The 19388-nt window shown below is 45.7% G+C and overlaps 1 protein-coding gene and 1 long non-coding RNA gene across 2 annotated transcripts in view; one reads left to right on the top strand and one right to left on the bottom strand.

Annotated features, from left to right (window-relative positions):
• LOC147575670 (uncharacterized) overlaps window positions 1–19388 on the top strand; it is a 57002-nt gene that overhangs the window by 32269 nt on the left and 5345 nt on the right. Inside the window, exons 2-3 of the long non-coding RNA XR_015242615.1 lie at window positions 14762–14859; window positions 17426–17566. This is a non-coding gene — a long non-coding RNA (uncharacterized LOC147575670). The remainder of the gene's footprint in view (window positions 1–14761; window positions 14860–17425; window positions 17567–19388) is intronic.
• Window positions 323–19388, bottom strand: part of PHLPP1 (PH domain and leucine rich repeat protein phosphatase 1) — a 214642-nt gene continuing 195576 nt past the window's right edge. Inside the window, exons 13-17 of the mRNA XM_086683168.1 lie at window positions 18899–19029; window positions 13498–13602; window positions 5788–5982; window positions 3319–3547; window positions 323–2423 (exon numbers count right to left, since the gene is read on the bottom strand). Of these exons, the coding sequence (XP_086539294.1) occupies window positions 1287–2423; window positions 3319–3547; window positions 5788–5982; window positions 13498–13602; window positions 18899–19029 (1797 nt within the window). The 3' untranslated portion in view covers window positions 323–1286. The remainder of the gene's footprint in view (window positions 2424–3318; window positions 3548–5787; window positions 5983–13497; window positions 13603–18898; window positions 19030–19388) is intronic.

Here is a 19388-nt window from a genome sequence, read left to right as displayed (position 1 = left end):
AACGAACTCGGCTTTGGGGGAGGAGTTTTCCAGGGATCTCTGCATAGCCTCTGTCCACCCCCCTCTCTTAATGTCCACCCTAGGTGATAATAACAGGAAGTAGAAAGGCTTGAAGACCAGCTCTTTGTATCATTAACCATAGGGCTGACTCCGGTAGCTCATTCAATGTAGGTTAACCTGCTGGGTGTTTTCCCTTCAAAAACAAACAGCACCAGTCAGAAGTATCTGATAGCCCTGAAGTCACATCCATTCATTCCAAACCCAAGCTGGCCGTGATCTTCTAGACCCACCTGGCTCCTGGGACAAAAGCAGATGGGCCCAATACTTGTAAATTTCATATTTATTATAACAAAAATTATGACATGTTCATTTGTGCATTCTGCTTTAATAGAACTCTCGGTATGTAAATGATCTAGCTGAAGGCTCTACAGTCATGCTGATTGTGGCAGCAGTAAGGGACACACCAAGTGTCTGCGGAGGGCAAGGGGGTGGGGACGGGAGAGGAAGAAAAACGGCTCAGAGGCCCCTGTGTGCAGGTTAGTTTCCAGTGGCCTGAGATCCACCTGGTTGGAACAGAAGCCCCTTAGCTGCTCTCAGCCTCCACACCGAATGAGCCGGAGGCAGGTTAGGAGGGGGGCGAGGAAGAGAAAAGTCAGTCGTTCAGGCTTGTCCTTTCGCCAAAACTACAAAACGTCTGAAGCGTCACTATACAGCACTGAGCTATTTACAATAGAAATTTCTCAATCAACTGTTCTCTCAGAGAAAATTAGTGAATCCCAGTGACTTAAGTCACCTGACAGAGTAAAGCAACTCCTAGGAGTTAGTCTCCATATTCTACAAATGTCTATCATTTTCAAGACAAAAAAAAAAAAAAAAGCCTTTTCCCCCAAAGAAATACAGAATTACAATATTATTAAGTCATTTAGCACTGGCAACGCACCCTGCCCTCCAAACAAAACAAGAAAAAGCCATTTTAAAAAATATTACATTATCTTTAACCGTTTCTCTGTAATATATTAAACCTTTTCTTTGTCTTTACACATCTGATACGTTAGGGGAAGAAGTTAAACGTAAAGCATCGCTAGAAGAAAAGTGGTGATTATTTAAAAAAAAAAAAATGACCAACAGAGGGAGAGCCCAGGACTAGGTGCCGAGACAGGGTGGGAAAGCGGGAGAGGGCGTGGAGTGAACCCCTGGTTTAACGTGAGCCTGGGAGACTCTTGCAACTCAGTCTTTCTGGGTTAGTTTATTTGTTCAAGAGCGCCTGGGGGGGCCGGGGGGGGGGGTCATAGCGGCGTGTCACAGCAGTCTGGCAGCTGGTCCCCCGGGCCCGGCGGCTGCAGGGGCGGCGGTGGCGGCTGCTGCTGCTGCTGCTTCATCATCTCCTTGACCTCCTCTTCCAGCTCCGGGGGGATGATGAACTGATCCTCGGGGTCGGGCTGGGCCGGCGCCGCGAAGTAGCCCCCGGGCTTGCGGAGAGGCGCGTCCGCGGCCACCTCGATCACGTTGTGGCTCCTCTCCTGGGGCGCCACGGAGCCGTTGGCCCGGCGGCGCCCCACGGTCCCCGCGGCGGCGGAGTCCGCCCTCCTGGGCGGCCCCGGCTCCTCCTCGTTGGCGCTGATGACGATGCCCTCGTCGCTGGCCTCGGCCGGCCCCTGCAGCGGGCGCCGCCTCTCCTTCTCCCGCGCCCGGCCGCAGTGGATGTCCACCTCCACCTCCACGCGGCTGCCGTTGGTGAACACGCCCTCGATGGGCTCCTCGTCGTCGCTGTCCAGGCCGTTGTCGGAGAAGGCGCTGGAGAAGGTGGCGCTGGACAGCTGGCGCTGGAACGCGTGGGCCAGGCCCACCGGGTGCAGCGCGCAGCGCGGCTCACTGGCGTAGGCGGGGCTGCTCTCGGCCGGGGCGCCGGGCGGCGGCTCGTCCGAGGCCGTGGAGCCCACCTCGCTGCTCATCTCGGAGGTGGACAGCTCGCTGCTCATCTCGGAGGCCATGCCGCTGCTGGACGACGGCACGCCCAGCGCGTCGGCCGGCCGGTCCCTGGTCGCCATGCTCGCGGCCGGCGGGAAGATGCCGGGGCTGGGCGGGGGCCCGGCCCCGCCGGCGCCCAGCTCGCAGCAGCAGAAGCCGTCCTCGGCGACGCTCAGCTGCACCACCACGGCGCTGAGGCTGTCGCGGCAGCCGTAGCTCTGCGCCAGGGTGCACAGCTTCTTGGCGGCCGCCAGGGCGTCGGGCACGTTGCGCACGGCCGCCACCGCCTCCTCGGTGGACAGACTGTCCCACAGGCCCTTACTGCCCAGGATGAAGAACTCGTCCTGGGGGGTCAGGGGCACGGACTGCACGTGCGGGCGCGGCACCACGCTGGGGTGCAGGAAGGTGTACCCCAGGATGCGCGTGGACTCCGTCACTCCGTTCACCTTGCCGTCCTGGAAAGGGGGGGGAGGGGTGCGAATCGACGTTAAGGAGACGGGGAGTATCCGCCGGCCCTACTCAAGGCCTCTCTGGGATGCGTCTCTTCCTCCGGAACGGCAAGCTTTCCCCACTGTCTACCGGGTTCTGGGGGTTTCATCAATAACGGGGGAATGGACACGTCCTGTGGGCAGGCTGGCTTCTGCAGCCCCGCACCGTTTTCCACACATGCAGTGTGCGCTCACCATCCTGGGGTGAGGGGGTGGGGGGGAGCAGGACTCCCAGGGCCCAGATCCAGTGTCTCCCAGGGTGGAGACTCACGCCAGGGTGTCCCAAGAGAGGCACTGTTACCACCGAGGCCGAATCATTCTGCGTTATGGGGCCGTCCCGGACACTGGAGGCCGCGGGGCCCCCTGCGGTACCTACTGCCTGCCAAAGGCATGAAAAGAACTCTCTTGGGACGCGACTAAATGTCCGGGGTGGGGGAGGTGCAGAGGAGCCCCTGGTTAGAAACCACTCAGAGGGAACAGGAGGTGTGAACCTACTTTTACGTTGACACTCACATTGGCCTTGGAAGACGCACAGGTGCATTACTATTCCTCCTTTACTGATGAGAGGCTCAGAAGGCCTAGCCCGCGAGCAGCAGAGCCCGGGACTGACTTCGGGGGCAGCGCCCTCACGCTCCCCTGCACAGGGGCACTTGCAGGAATCCGCGGAGGGAGGCAAGGGCCCCAAGCACTGGGCACAGCCTCTGACGCAGGCCATGGAGAACTGCTCTGCCACCCTGTACCTTAGGCCTTCAGACCTACCCCACAAAGGAGCTGCTCTGTGACACCGTGGATTCGGAACGTTGCTGGTTTCAGCCCTGACCCCCTCACCCCTCCATCCCGAGGAAAACCGTGCCCTCCTCACCTCAGTGATAATGGCCTTGTGCCGCTTAATTCTCTTCAGTTCTTCTTCGCAGCTCATGACATATGATCTGGACAGAGGCAACGGCTTCCCATTCCGACAGAGAACCGTTTGGCACTTCCCCACATTAGCAGAGGTCAAGGTGAAGGACCCTCCTGGGTCCATAGGGTCGTGCTTGATGTGACAGAGGACAGCAGCACCTCCAAGTTTCTGCCCAGCAGTTCCAAGCTTCCTGGAACGCAGAGAGAGGGAGTCAAACCCACGTACGACGTATCACACAGCAGTTCTGCTCCTTCAGCCGGGGCCGGGAGGAAACCTAGAACCTGGGGGTTCCACTGAGCCTCTGCCACCAAAGCGAGCACTGCTCCGCTTCTCCCAGGAAAAGGGCCGTGGATCCGGACAACCCCTACCCCGAGGTGTCTGCTCACACCTGGGGGCGTGGGGAGGGGGTATCACTTTGCCACCAGAGGAACCCTTGTCCTGCCTGCTGCTCCCTTACTGCCACACCCCGAGGGACAGCAGGAAAAGGGCCTCTTTGCTCTCCGTCCACCTCTTTACATCCTCTCTGCTCCCAGCAGAGGAAACTGAAGAGACCACTAGACAGGTGTAGCCATACGCCGATGCGTGTGCCCCAAAAGTACTTGGACTTTACAAGGACGTCTCCGGGACAAGCCTTTAATTACTGGGCCGTTCACATTCTTGTCTTACGTGGGCCAGTATTATCTATTCCAGAATATTCATAGGAAGGCCTTTCTAGTAATTAAGCTCCAAAGTGCTCGTGATAAACCCTTTTATTCATGACCCCCCCCCCCCCCCCCCCGCACTCCACAGACTGAGTCCACAAAGCACCTACAAGCTCCAACGAAGAGAGCCAAGAAATCCTACCACAAGCCCCACAGAGGGCAAGGCCTCCTGGGCTCCTAACTTCTTGCTTCTGCACCAGCAAGAAAGTCTGGACAGACTCCTCTGTTTACGAGGGCAGACCCACCTTCAGCCCACATGGAGCGGCCGTACCAGCAATGGAAACCATACCAGGGCTGCCCACTCGAAGGCGTCAGGATGTCACGCGCAAAAACCCAGTTCCCCGAGGGCGGAAAAGATGACTGTGTGTGCCGTGTCCTATTAATGGGGAAAGGAAGCGGCATACAAATGACCCCGGAGATGGGCTGACAGTTTAGGTCTTTGAACTCCGGCCTGTGGACCCCCGGGACCAGCTGGGCTGCTTTCTCCCTTTCACAGGCACAGTGATCCCTCTTGGCAAAGCCAGAAGCCCGATGGTAGTTGTGAAAGGCACAGCTAGGAACCAGAGTTTAAGGTCCTAAGTTCTTACTTCCTATTCAGCGCTTGCCTGGCTATAAAATTATAAGCAGACCTCTTCTGGGTGGGGGTGCGAAGGGCGTTCATGCACATGTGCGTCTGTGTTTCTGATACACCCATGCTTTTTTTCCTGGGACACGATGGTAAAAACAGAGAAGGAGATAGATGTGCCTTGTGGTTGGAGCCTTCTGTGGAGTCCTACTGCCCCTCTAACAGCCCTTACGAGAAGCTGGCTTCACTTCTCTGTACCTCAGTTTCCCATCAGTCAAGTAAGAACAGTCACACTAAGTGTCTCACTGGGTAAAGTGTATGTGATGCGAGGACTGGTACATATTAAGGGCTCGCTAATTGTTAGCCACTACCAGTATTTAGCTGCTAATGCTACATGCCCACTAGAATCTGCAAGTGAGCCCAGGAGCAAAGACCCCTCGCTGGAGCTGCCTCTACCAAGCTCTTCGGGAGGCGCTGTTTATGACTTAGGGTGACTTTAAAGGCTGCTCCACAGGGGCGCCTGGGTGGCTCCGTCGGTTAAGCGTCCGACTTTGGCTCGGGTCATGATCTCGCGATTCGTGAATTCAAGCCCCGCGTCGGGCTCTGTGCTGACCGCTCAGAGCCTGGAGCCCGCTTCGGATTCTGTGCCTCTCTCTCTCTCTCCTTCAAAAATAAGTAAACATTAAAAAGATTTTTTTAAAGGTTGCTCCAAACCAGCGAGAGAAAAAGGAGAGGAAGAGAAAAGCTCATCCTTGTTCTCCTGACCTTCACACACTGGTTCCCGGTCCCACACGAGTGTTTGCAGGACAGAATTAATAGGCAATTCCTTCACAACCTACAAAGCCATTAAAGTGACCTAAGAAGGCACAGTTCTTTGAAGGAGGGGACGCCTGTAACATTCATCCCTACGAGTTACGAAAAACATTCCAGTTTCTACGGTGACCAAAAGCTCTAAGCTACATTCCTGTCATTGACTCGGCCTCCTACAAAGTTGTCTGAACATCAGTATGTCTCAGACGGAACACGGTGTGTCCCCGATGCTTACGCAAAAGCAAATCACCTGAATGCATCTTGAATACCCACATGTGACAACAGTGCTTTGAGACTGTCGGGCAAACGCTCACGAGAAGGGCAAGAAAACACATGGCAGGAACTGTGTTTCACCTTTGCATAACAATGAACGTATTGACCATGTATTCTTCTTCATTTTTGGTTTTCTGCAGCTCTTCGGCCAAAATGTCACTCATCGTACACTGGAGAAGGTAGGGCACCTCCACGTTCCGGTCCCCGTCAAACACCCCGTACAGGGCCTCCCGGTTGTCACAGAAGTTGTTCACCGACAGGGCTGCGACACACAACCTGCAAAGCAAGAGTGATCGGTCCTAAGGCTAAGACGTCTTAAGTCATCTTTCCTTGCCCAGCCCCACGCTGTTAACAGCCTTGTCTCCTCCTCCAGGACCTCAGACAGGTGAAGAATAAGTTAAGGTAAAGTCACCCCAGCTGATTCATATCAACTAATTTTCTGTAAAGCAAAGAAGAATGATAAACATTGATACTTCACACCTGGCCCCCCCATTGTCTGATTTTAGCTTTAAGTTTATTTTGAGAGAGAGAGAGACTGGGGGAGGGTCAGAGGGGGAGACAGAAAGAGAAGCCCTGCGCTGTTAGTGCAGAGCCCAACATGGGGTTCGATCTCATGGTTGGTGAGATCATGACCTGGGCTGGAATCAAGGGTCAGATGCTTAGTCGACTGAGCCACCCAGGTGCCCCTGATTTTATTTTTAAATGGCAGTGAAAGACCCGAGAAGAGGAAGTTTGGGGGATAATACAAGATTCTGAATCCATGGGTTCACATTCAGTCTTAAAACATTTATTAAAGAGAACTTTCACACTGGGCAAAATGGAGTAACAACTAAAACAATGGGACCTTTTCTTATGCTTTTAATCTTTTTCCAAACAACTTAAAAAGGCAGGGGAAAAAAAAACCTCTGAAACAACAGTATTGAGACACTGGATGATAAGAAGTGCAGGTCAGAGAGCGAGCTTGAAGCCTGCCCAGCTGATCGCCTGGAGGAAGATTCTGGGGGGGGGGGGGGGTGGTTAGGGCCTCGGGCAGAGCCTGCTCTGGAGGCCTGCAGAGTCTCGCACCCAAATCCCATTGTTTCCAGGTAACTTAACCGTGGCCCACAGACTCTTCAAAATGAAACCCAGAGGGAAAAAGACTGGCCGACAAATAAAAATTCAGGGCATTAGTGAGTGCGGGTAACCTCAAGCACAGGGAACCGAAGTCTTCAACAGAGCAGAGACAGGAAAAACTTTTGAAGAAGTTAATGGTTGAAAAGATTTCAAATCTGATGAAAACTGTAAACCTGTAGATACAAGAAACTCAACAAATAGCAAACAAAAGAAAATGAAAGGAAAGTGTAACAATTGCTGAAAATCAGGAATAAAGGCGGCAAGTAGGGTGGAGGAACAAAGACCTTGATGACAGCAGACTTACAGAAACAACGCAAAGACAGCAGAACAACATTTTTAAAGTACTGCTTGAAAAAAGCTGTCAACCTGGATTTCTAAACCAGTGAAAATTGCTTTCAAAAGTTAAGGTGCAAGAAAGACCTTTTCAGATGCACAATTTCACACAAAAAAGACTGGCAGTAGAAGAAATACAAAAGGAATACATGAAGCAGAAGGAAATACCAGATGGAAATCTGAATCTACATAAAAGAATGAAGTGTACAAGAAATGACAAATAGATGAGTAAATATAAAACTTATTTAAAGATCGTTTTAGAAGAGTGGTTCTCAATGGGGGCAATTACCCCCGGGGAGACATCTTTGACGGTCGCAGCTGGGAGCGCGACCGACGGTGCTGTTGGCACTTAGCGGGTAGAGGCCAGGGGCGCTGCCAAACACCCTGTAATGTGCACAGAAACACCTCCCTCCCCTGCCCACCAACTATCAAGAATTATCTGGCTCAAAACGTCAACAGTACTGAAGTTGAGAAACACTGCTTTAAAAATGACTATTTACAAATTATAACCATGTATTTTGGGGTTTATAACAGAAGTAAAACATGACAACAGCACAAAGACCAGGAGAAGGGAAATGGAAGCACACACTGAAAGGTTCTGATAGGTGAAGTATTACAGTTTACCTTCAAATAAGAAGTTAAAGGTTTTACTACAAACACTAAACAAAATCGAATCATAAATAGTCCAAAAGAATGAAGAGAGATAAAGAAGAACAGAAGAGACAAATAGAAAACAATGAACAAATGATAAAGATCATTTAAAATGATCTGTAAAACTGATACGATTTAACCGTATCAATTTCATTAAATATAAAAGTGGTCTAAACACTATGCCAAAAGAAAGTCAGACTGGATTAAAAAAAAAAGCAAGATCTAACTGAATTTTATAAAAAGACAAATAGGTTAAAAAGGTAAAAGACCTACTATGCTAACACCAATCAAAAAAAAAGCTGGAGTAGTTACATTAATATCAAAGTATAATTCAGAACAAAGATTACAGAAATAGTCATTTCATAATGAAAAGGATCAGTGCATTCATCACAAAGCTATGACATTTCAAATGTTTATGCACTTAATACCACTTTGAAATGCATGAAGCAAAACTGATAAAACTAGGAGACACAGACAAGCCCATAATTACGGTCTCTCAGCCATTGACAGAAGAAGTAGATAATCAGTATGGAGATTCAAGACCTCAACAACAGTATCAACCAACTTGACCTAACGGACACCCCACCCCAAACAACAGCAGAATACTCATTTTTTCAAATGCAGAGAATATTTACCAGTGTAGACCATATTCTAGGCCACTAACATGTCCCAATAAATTTAAAGGATTCAAGTCATTCAAAGTGCATTCTCGGGGCACCTGGGTGGCTCAGTAGGTTAAGCATCTGACTTTGGCTCAGGTCATGATCTCACAGTCCGTGAGTTCAAGCCCTGCGTTGGGCTCTGTTCTGATAGCTTGGAGCCTGCCTCAGATTCTGTGTCTCCCTCTCTCTGTGCTCCTCCCCCGCTCATGCTCTGTCTCTCTCACTCTCAAAAATGAATAAATATTACAACAACAACAACAACAACAAAACAAAGTGCATTCTTCAATCACATTGGAGAATTGCTTAGAAGCAAATTTACAGCTCTAAATGCTTATATTAGATGTTCTAAGCTCAAATCAATGACCTAAGCTTCCACGTTAAGAAATTAGAAAAGTGAGAGCAAAACAAAAAGAAGATAAAAACAAGAAGTCAATGAACTAGAACACAAAAGCAATAGAGACAAATCAATGAGGCCAAAATATGGTTTTTTTTTTGAGAATATCAATAAAATTAATAAATCTTAAACCAAACATATATAAAAGGACAAATTACCAATATCACGAGGAGAGAGCGAGTGCCATTACTACAGATCCTACAGATTTTAAAGGATAATATTAACAAGTTTATGACAATAAATTTGAAACCTAGATGAAAGAGATAAATTCCTCAAGAGACACAAATTACCAAAGTGCATTCGTGAAGAAATAGATAATCCCATAGCAAAGAAACAGAATGTGTAGTTAAAAACCAAAGAAAATTCCAAGCACAGATGGCTTTTATTGGTAAATTCTACCAAACATTTAAGGAAGAAATACTAATTCTGTACAAACTGTTCAAGAAAACTAAAGAAGAAGAAACACTCCTCAATTCATTCTATGAGGCCAGCATTACCCTGACACCAAAGTCAAAGACATCACAAGAAAACTACATGCTAATTAATATCCATCATGAATATAGACATGAGCAACACATTACCAGAAAATTGAATCCAGCAGCATATAAAAAGGGTAATATGTCATGATCAAGTAGAATTTATCCTGGGAATGCAACGCTGATTCAACATTCAAAAATCAGTGTAACTTACCATATCAACAGATGAAGGAACAAAAATATGATAATCTCAACTGAATGCAGGAAAAGCCCATGACAAAATTTGATACCCATTATAAAAACTCTTAGCAAACTATGATTAGAAGAGAATTTTCTTAACTTGATAAAGGGTGTCTACAGGAATACATTCAGCTCTATTTAATGTGAAAGAATACATTCTCACCAAAATGGATGGGTGATAAACACATGGAAAGATGATTAATATCATTAGTCATCATGAAAGGCAAAATTAAACCACAACGAGATATCACTGTTAGAATGGCCAACACTGCCACCACCACCTGATACCAGGAAGCACCGGTGAGGATGTGCAACTAGAATTCTCACACATTGCAGCTGGGAATACAAAAGGGTACAGCCATTATCAAAAGGAATTGGGCAGTCTTACAAAATTAAATATATAATCCTACTTGTAGGTATTTACACAAGAGAAAACATAATGTTCATACAAAAACCTATATGGAACTCTTTCTAGCATTTATACTTGTATTTGCTAAAAACCTGAGATATCCTAAATCTGTTTCAAATGGTGAATAAACTATGAATGAAAGGAGCATGGGGCAGTATTCTCTGTAATTCCATCTATACAACATTCTAGGAAAGACAAAACCAAGGCAACAAAAAGAGGCCAAGAGGTGCCAAGGGCTGGGGTGAGCAGAAGGATGACAACACAGGGGCACAGGAGAATTCTGGGTGTGATGGACCGGCCCTGTACCCTGACTGTGGTGGTTACATAATGACGTTCATCAGCACCTGCAGAGCTATGCTCCTACCAGGGTGAAGTTTACTGAATATAGGTAACTTCTTACTCTCCAGATAATAACAAACATTTAAGCACCTGATACGAATGATGGCTAGACAGAGATCTGAACCCGAAAAGATAATCCCAGCTCTCAAGGAGTTAGGAGATGAATAGCAGTAATAACCATTATCCTTAAGCATAGCTCACCCTTAAATAGGGTTTACCATATGGCAGACGTTGTTCCAAGTACTTCACACATGTGTGACCCGGGATCCTTACAATAACCCTATGAGTACAGGTAGGATTTAAAAAAAATTTTTTTAAATGTTTATTTTTGAGAGAGACAGAGACAGAATGCGAGTGGGTTAGGGGCAGAGAGAGAGGGAGACACAGGATCCAAAGCAGGCTCCAGGCTCTGAGCTGTCAGCACAGAGCCTGACGCAGGGCTTGAATTCACAAGCTGTGAGATCATGACCTGAGCTGAAGTCGGACGCTCAACTGACTGAGCCACCCAGGTGCCCTGGACAGGTAGGATTTCTAGTGCCACTTGATAGTTGAGGAAATTTAGCCAAAGAGGGTTGCATAACTGGCCAAGGTCACACAGCAGAAAAGTAGGAAGCCCAGGTTCAAAGCCAGGTAGCCTGGCTCTTAGCACTTTGTAATCCTTGCCTCCATTTGTTAATAAGTCATCCTAAGTTATATGGCTATTTGAAGCAAAGTGAAATTTAATACTCATTAATTCCATCTTCCTTCTGTAAGCTCCCCTTGCTACTCACAATGGGGGTGCATAAAAAAAATCTTTCAAAAATAGAGTAGTGATTCTCTTCTACTGAGGTTTCCTGTTTGTTCTTTAGTCTGAGAAAGAATCTAAATTACCCAGTTGTAGCTCCTGCTTGGGTTTCCCCAAAGGATCTGAAATGACCTGATAGGGAGGCAACACTGCACCCCTTGGGGAGGGAGAAAAGAGAACAGACATCTGAGATTGGGAGGCAGGGACAGCTCCTCTCCTTCCTTCAAGATGGCAAGCAGCAAGCTCCTTGTTTACACGACCACTTTATCTTTTTTTTTTTTTTTTTAAGTTTGAGAGACAGTGTGCACATGTATGCACACACACATGTGGAGGAGGGGCAGAGAGGGAGAGTGTTAGAGAATCCAAGCAGGCTCCCCAAGGCCAGTGCAGAGCCTGACACGGGGCTCAAACACAGGAAACCGTGAAATCATGACCTGAGCTGAAATCAAGAGTTGGACATTTAACCGACTGAGCCACCCTGGTGCCCCTACATGACCTCTTTACATTTAGAAAACAAAAACAAAAACAAAAGGCTTGAGAGACTTCTGGCAAAACCAAAGGGTAAAAGAGCAGGGCAAATGAAGGGAGGACCAGGGGTGACAAGGACTTCTGAGGTGCCGGTAACATTGTATTTTTTAATCTAGATGGTGGTCTGCAGATGTATTCACTTGAGGACCATTCCCAGAGTTGTATGCTTATTCACTTTTCTGCACCTATGTTATACTTCAATATAACAACATATTTAAAAGTAACGTGGAGGGGCGCCTGGGTGGCGCAGTCGGTTAAGCGTCCGACTTCAGCCAGGTCACGATCTCGCGGTCCGTGAGTTCGAGCCCCGCGTCGGGCTCTGGGCTGATGGCTCAGAGCCTGGAGCCTGTTTCCGATTCTGTGTCTCCCTCTCTCTCTGCCCCTCCCCCGTTCATGCTCTGTCTCTCTCTGTCCCAAAAATAAAAATAAAAAAAAAAAAAAAAAAAAAAAAAAAAAAATAAAAGTAACGTGGAAGGGGGAATTATGCAGGAAAAAAAACCCTAGTTGGTTCCTTTCTTCATTATAACATATGAGTAGATAGTTTTAATATCCAGAGATGTTTCAAAACCAATCTTTGGTTTCACACAGCGGTCTAGAATTAGAACACTCGATTATAACCACGACATAAGGTCTTCTAAGTTAAAAAGATCTCTAGAAAGGAACTCTGGGTGCTTTAAAAGAATATACTAATTTCTCCCCCAAATACAACGATAATACAGTGCAAAATACACAGAACGAATACGACAACCAAAGCTCGGGCACAACCTTTATCGGGCAAATGGAACAGAGGCGTCGAGATGGGGACTACCTATTCTCTGGACCGCACAAAGCCAGGGCACACCCTTAGGGAAAGAAGAAAGGATCAATGTGTCAGATCCAGAACTTGAATTGATTCTACTTTCTATCTCAAAAAAGAAGAAAGCAGTCCGCATGGCAACCACAATTGTACCTTTTATTTTCCATGAAAGGTATTCAGCTAGTCAGTGGTTCCCATTCCTGGATGCACATTAAAATCACCTGGGGGAGATTTTAAAACATTCTGAAATACTGGGCTTGATTGAAGATTATTTTTTTTAAAGTTCCTTACCTGATTCTGATGTGAACCCAGGGTTGAATACTAACTAATTTAGGTAGTACTGAATCGTGTTCCACTTGGTTCTTTCCCTGTTCCCAATATTTTGTGTTCTGATACCTTAGCTAATTACGACTATTCTAATTTATAGGATTGTTTCCTTTTCTGGTACTAATTATTAATACCTCTTCATAAAAAGCAAGCAAGCCTGAAGAGCTTGATTACAATTCTCAGGAAAATCAATATTTGCATGTAGGACAAGGAAGGAAAAGAAACTGAGACGGACAAGTCCCGGTGGACAGACCAGCAGGTGATGTCACAGGGAATGAACATGAAACTCCTTCCAGGATAATTTAGATTGTAAAAACTAGCTTCTTAGAACCCTGACTAATCAATACCGGAAGTGACTGAATACGGACAATCAAGGCTACTTCTCCTTTAATACTAGCCCCTGTTTTGCTTGGCAAACAGGCTTCAGAGAAAGATAAAGAGGCTTTTCAAAAGGGCAGGCATGCATTTCAATACTCACGTCTTCTCCAAACACTGGAGTCTCACACAGACATGATGTGTCAGTTACGCCGTATCCTAGCAACATCTCACAAAGAGAAGAGTATGCGATGCCAAGCAAGGCTTAACCTAGTGTTCAAATGTAAGTCATGAGGTGGCCTCGCTTTGGGGAATCCTGTTCAAGTAAACGTTACCCGAGGAAAGTGTGTGCTAGCACCGGGCATCTTCCCCCCTAAAGAAAGGAGGTGGGGGGAGGTGGTTCTCACTCCGGAGTTTCACCCACTTGTTTTTCACTCCTGAAGCTTCGGTGTAGCCGTGGCTCCATACAGCTGGGGCTCCAGATCCATCTCCTGCTGAAGGCTGATCAATCTTGAAACAGCGGATGTTACTAAGGAGAAAAGGAAGAGACGGGAATCGTTAGAACCAAATAATGTGTGAATTGCTCCCTTTGTCTGCTAAGCGCCAGGTACTTACCACTCCTGTGTTTAATGTGTCTGAACAATCTCTTATCAGCCAGAAGAACTAGCTACTCAACAAAGCGAAAGCAAAGGAGAGTTATATAGACAGAGCCTGAAAACTCATTTTCGTCAGCGTCCTAGGGTGGTTATCAGAGACCTTCACACATCGCCCTAGATGGCGGCTGTCTCCCAGGAGCGAGAAGGACCCCTCTCAACCTCGGCATGAGAAAAGAAAACATTACGTCGGGTGTATTCTTACAACGTGAACACCAGATTTGAAAAGTATGAAATCTAAGCCACAGTTATACTGTATTTGAATGCTGTGAGCAAATTCTGCAACATTCATCCTCAAATCCAGTGTCTGCCCATTTCGCCCCTTCAGAGGTTTCACAAATACTGAGGACTTGCCATCCCCGAAGCTTCCGGTTCTTTCCTCATCGCCCGGCCATTCATGCTAAGACTAATAACCATAAAATTATGAAAGGGGTATTTCAACAAATCACACATGAACTGTGTGGATTTAAACTGGGAGAGAAGTCATCTCCCTTGCCACAACTGGCCCAACAGGACCCAAGACTGAAATACTAAAAGCGTAAACTCTTGAATGGGGTTTTTAAAGTCCACCCTACTAGAAAGCATTCTGTGCCCCCAAACAGGAAATTCTGCAGATGTGAAATAGGTTTTGAAAAAGGCTGGCTACCACATGGTGAACTTAATCCCACTTATAAGTTGCTACTAGTTTTCTCCCTCTATTACTTAAGAGAAAAATCACGTGTGCCGTCTCTTAACACAAACACTTTTGTCATGACCCCAAGAATTTATCTGTTGGCATTCATTAACTCCAAAATACAACCCTTCAACTTTAAGAAGGAAATCTATATCTAATTGCATTCACTTTGATTTTAGAAATAGCTGGTGGCGGTTTCTTTGAAATTTAAAAATATTTCTTAAAAGAAAAGTTTCTACTCTCAATTGGCAGCAAACATTCGCTCTTCCCTTTATCCTCAAAAGCCAAAAAAGCACCAACAGAAAATCCTGAAATGAGATTAATACCTTATTTTACAGCAGGGCTATTTATCCTCTTTTCAGAAGTTGTCATTCCTACCAAGAAAAGAGGGGCATTGAATGAGTCTGCTGTTATCTGCTGTTCATGGGACCCTGCTAGCAGATTTCATCCATGCAAAACGGTAAGCACATGCAAAGGGTTTCTTAATAAGGCATAACTAAGGGTTTCACTGCATCTCTGCTGCCTTTCTGAACTCCAGAGAAAAACTGAAGGCTCATTTCTAAAGACAGTTATGCTTTTTATTATAGAACACAGAGCCTTCAAAGAAATAATGCCACTTCCCGGCCTGAGTATGCTATTTTTTTTCCCCTAGCCTGAGTATGAACGGGAAAAAAAACAATCCTTGAACTACCCCCCGCCCCCCAAAAGCTTCCCAGTGAAGCAGGGGTTTCTCGTTCTCTGCCCAGCTGATAGTGTGGCTGAGCAGCTGTCCGAAACGACCTGAACGCTGACTCTTGCACATCTTCCGAGGAGTCTGAGAGAACATGCGAGCCGGAGCTCAGTCACAGTCACGCAGAAGCGTCAGCCTGTGCCCTTACCCTGTCTCACACAGAATAAACAGGCCATCCCTCCAACAGCACAAGAAATACAGTAGATACGGAAGCTCTTCCAAGTTACTAAGAAGCCACAGCCTCCCAGCTGTGAAACAGAAGGCATCATTTTTACATAAAAGTGTTATGTGGGCCCCTGGGTGGCTCAGGCGATTAAGTGTCCCACTCTTGATTTCGGCTCACGTCATGATCTCACAGTTCCTGGGGTGGAGCCTGTGTTAGGCTCTGCGCTGACAGCAGGGAGCCTGCTTGGGGTTTTCTCTCTCTCTGCCCCTCCCCCCCCCCCCCCACGAGAACTCTCTCTCAAAATAATTCTTTAAAAGAAAAACTGTGGGGGCGCCTGGGTGGCGCAGTCGGTTAAGCGTCCGACTTCAGCCAGGTCACGATCTCGCGGTCCGTGAGTTCAAGCCCCGCGTCAGGCTCTGGGCTGATGGCTCGGAGCCTGGAGCCTGTCTCCGATTCTGTGTCTCCCTCTCTCTCTGCCCCTCCCCCGTTCATGCTCTGTCTCTCTCTGTCCCAAAAATAAAATAAACGTTGAAAAAAAAAAATTAAAAAAAAAAAAAACAACTGTGATTTCATTGTCTGTTACTTTTTAAAATTTTTAAATTTTTTTAAATTTATTTTTTGTAGCTTGAGAGTGAGTGAGCACGAGTGAGGAAGGGGCAGAGGGAGAGAGAGAGAATCCCAAGCAGACTCTGAGCTCTCAGCGCAAGGCCTGATGCGGGGCTTGATCCCACGAACTGCGAGGTCATGACCTAAGAAGCCGAAATTAAGAGTCTGACAACCGAGTCACCCAGGAGCCTGTGTCTTTTTTTTTTTTTTTTTTTAATCTTAGAACACACATCTGATGCTTTGTAGTAGCTCAGGCCAGTCTAGTAACATGTCCATTGCAGAGACGTTAATAAATAGATTTTTCTTACGGATAATAGTGGGGTAATCATAAATATGTGGTTTTGCATCTTTTTTCTAATTACGTCATGAACATTTTCCCATGTCACGTTATATTCATCTTAAATATAATTAGATTGATGATCACCTCTGTGCCTAAAATGAATACCACATTTCTGATTATTTTTTAGAATGAATTTTGCCATAGAAAACCTTGATCTAAGTATATGAAGATTTTTAAAGGCTTGATACACAGAGTCCATAGCTTTTAAGAAAAGTTATGTTCAATTTACAGTACTCCAGCAGCACGAATTTGAGGGGGGGAGTATTAATATTTCCTTGATATACTAGTAAGTTTGAACATGACATTTTCATACAACTATCTGTACTTCTTTCGTGAAATGTTAACCGCCTTCACTTATTTGCTGTTCGAGTACTTTTCTTATAAGAACATTTTTTAACAAGAATATTAATGCTTGTATTTTTCCTGGTTTTTTTTTTTTTTTGCCACTGTTTCTTCTTAGTTTGTCATTTGCCTTTTAGATTTACTCTTGGTTTTTTTTCTGGAAAGAGATTTCAAACTTTTGTGTATACAAAGTATTTTTAAATACTTAGAAATATCAAAACCAATTATATATATATTGATTTCTACTTTTGCGATCCCACCCTCCCGCCCCCACCTCCCACTTTTGGACAGAAAAAGATGTTTTCTGGCTTGTGAATATATTCATGTGATTTTTTTTCTTACTTTTAGAAATTATTTCATTTTATAGAGTTCTTTAATTTAGCTTTAATTTATTTTGGTGTGTAATACAAATTCAACTTAATTTTGATATAATTGTTTTATACAAAATTTCATATATTTATAAAAATACTCAAAAGCTAGCTGCATTAAGATGAAAATATATTTTGATAATCCAGGTACTCTTAGCTCTAGAAGTCCCTTAGGACTTCCTCCTCATCATATGGAGGAGAAAGCTGAGGTCTGGACAGACTCAAGGATTTGGGCCAAGGCTCCACTGAGAAAAAGTACAGAGCGCCTAGACCCCCTGCAGCTCTCCTAGGACACTCTGCTTAGGCAGTACTCCTCAATTATAGATTGAAATCAATTAAGTACCTGAAACAAACAGGTACTAACTAGGCCAATTCCATCCAGGAATCGCCTCGAGCGATATTCAGATTTTAGCTGGCAGTAAACACCTAGGATAATATTAATGACTGCTCTTTTAAAATTCTCCTCCTTTTCAGTTTTGTTCTGAGACAACGGAAGAGGACTTTTAGCAGGAGACAGCACAACAGGGCTTAAGCATAGAAGGCAAACACAATGACTAACGTGTGTCAGTGTCCAAGACTTAAGCTGGCTGCAAGAAAATTCAGAAAAGTTTAAAGGTAATGATGACCATCCATAATCCTATCATCCAGAGAATAACACTATTTTAACATTTTTATATCCTTGCAGGCATTTTCTAGGTGTACACATGCACACAAATTTATTTTGGAAAAAGTGGGAACATACCATACAAATATTTTGTAAATATTCTTCTCATTGAACTTCATACGTAGGGATCTTTAACTCTACATCATTTTAAGTGTATTATTTTGAGAGAAGAGAGGGTGCACATGCATGCATGGATGGGGGAGGGGCAGAGAGGGGAGACACAGAATCTGAAGGGAGCTCCAGGCTCTGAGGTGTCAGCAGAGTCTGACGTGGGGCTCGAACCCATGAAGCGTGAGATCATGACCTGAGCCAAAATCAAGAGTCAGACGCTCAACTGACTGAGCCATCCAGGGACCCCTACAGCATTGTTTTTAATGGCTATATAGGGGCGCCTGGGTGGCGCAGTCGGTTAAGCGTCCGACTTCAGCCAGGTCACGATCTCGCGGTCCGTGAGTTCGAGCCCCGTGTCGGGCTCTGAGCTGATGGCTCAGAGCCTGGAGCCTGTTTCCGATTCTTTGTCTCCCTCTCTCTCTGCCCCTCCCCCGTTCATGCTCTGTCTCTCTCTGTCCCAAAAATAAATAAACATTGAAAAAAAAAAAATTTAATGGCTATATAATATTCAATTATGAAGCACAATTCTCTTGACAGACATTTAGAGTTGTGTGAGAAGAAATTTTTAAAGACGGTTTTTTTCTAATGAGGTTTCCTCCTTTAATGTTTTACCCAGTGAACTTCAACCTGCAATTCTTTATCGACATCAAGAATGACACCATATCAATGAATTCTTTCCCCAAACACGGTAACTTAGCAGGATCTAACTATCCCACACTCCCAGTTTTGTTTAAACCATCTGGATTTTACCAGAGTGTTAGTTTTTCCCACATCGTGCATCTCTTTCAATCCTTTGCTAACATTTGCATTAAGCATCACACCATATCCTCAGTAACTGAGATGTAAGTTTATGTCTTAGTTATTCATGGCTCTCCTCCGCGTTTTTCTTTATATCCACCCCCCCCCCCCCACTTTGTATTCATTATTCTCATTCTCTTTTTGCCTGGATACTTCCTCAAAGACTTTCTGAAAGGACACGTGAGTATCCAACTATTTGAAATTGTTTTTGGCCCTGCATTCTGGTGAACTATGGACTCACAAATCGCTCCAAATGTGTGTAGATACAGCTAAGAAGCCACCGGGCACTTCATACTGTTTAATGTTTTCACTAAGTTACAAATCGCGTTGTCAGTGAATGTGGACAGGGCTGCAGGGCATCACGAAATACTTACTTCAGCAATTCCAGGGTTTTGTGATCAAGGGCAAGTCGGGGGTTTCCAGTCAGGTCTAGTTCTTGTAGTTTTGGAGGCAGGTTTTCTGGTAAAGTGACTTCGCTTAGCTCATTACAGCTCAGGTCCACGCACTGAAACAAGAAGGGGAAACAGGAAGTGATGGCCTGGACAAGTGGTTCAGGTGGCTCTATGCTCCTACCCGTGGCTTGAGAATCAGTCTGCCATTCACTAGACTATGCTGGCCAAGTGCAGAAAAATAAGATTGTCTGCTACCCTCCCATAAACATTTAAAACAGATTCTGCTATCTGCAGTTAAAATGTTCGCTTTCTTTGGTTAACACAGAAAACCCGTGTTCTTTATTCTCCCCCTCGTCATCTTTTTAAGTTTATCTCTACATGTAAAACAACAAGCATTAGCTGAAAATCCCAAGGACAGTTTTTCCGATTGCTCACAAAATCTCCACACCTGTTATGGCCACAAGGGGTACAG

This window comes from Puma concolor, chromosome D3 (genome assembly GCF_028749965.1).
Source record: "Puma concolor isolate L17-30 chromosome D3, mPumCon1.1.hap2, whole genome shotgun sequence".
NCBI classification, from domain to species: domain Eukaryota; kingdom Metazoa; phylum Chordata; class Mammalia; order Carnivora; family Felidae; genus Puma; species Puma concolor.
Note: the sequence above shows the minus strand (reverse complement) of the source record. Positions and strands in the feature narration are given on the sequence as shown.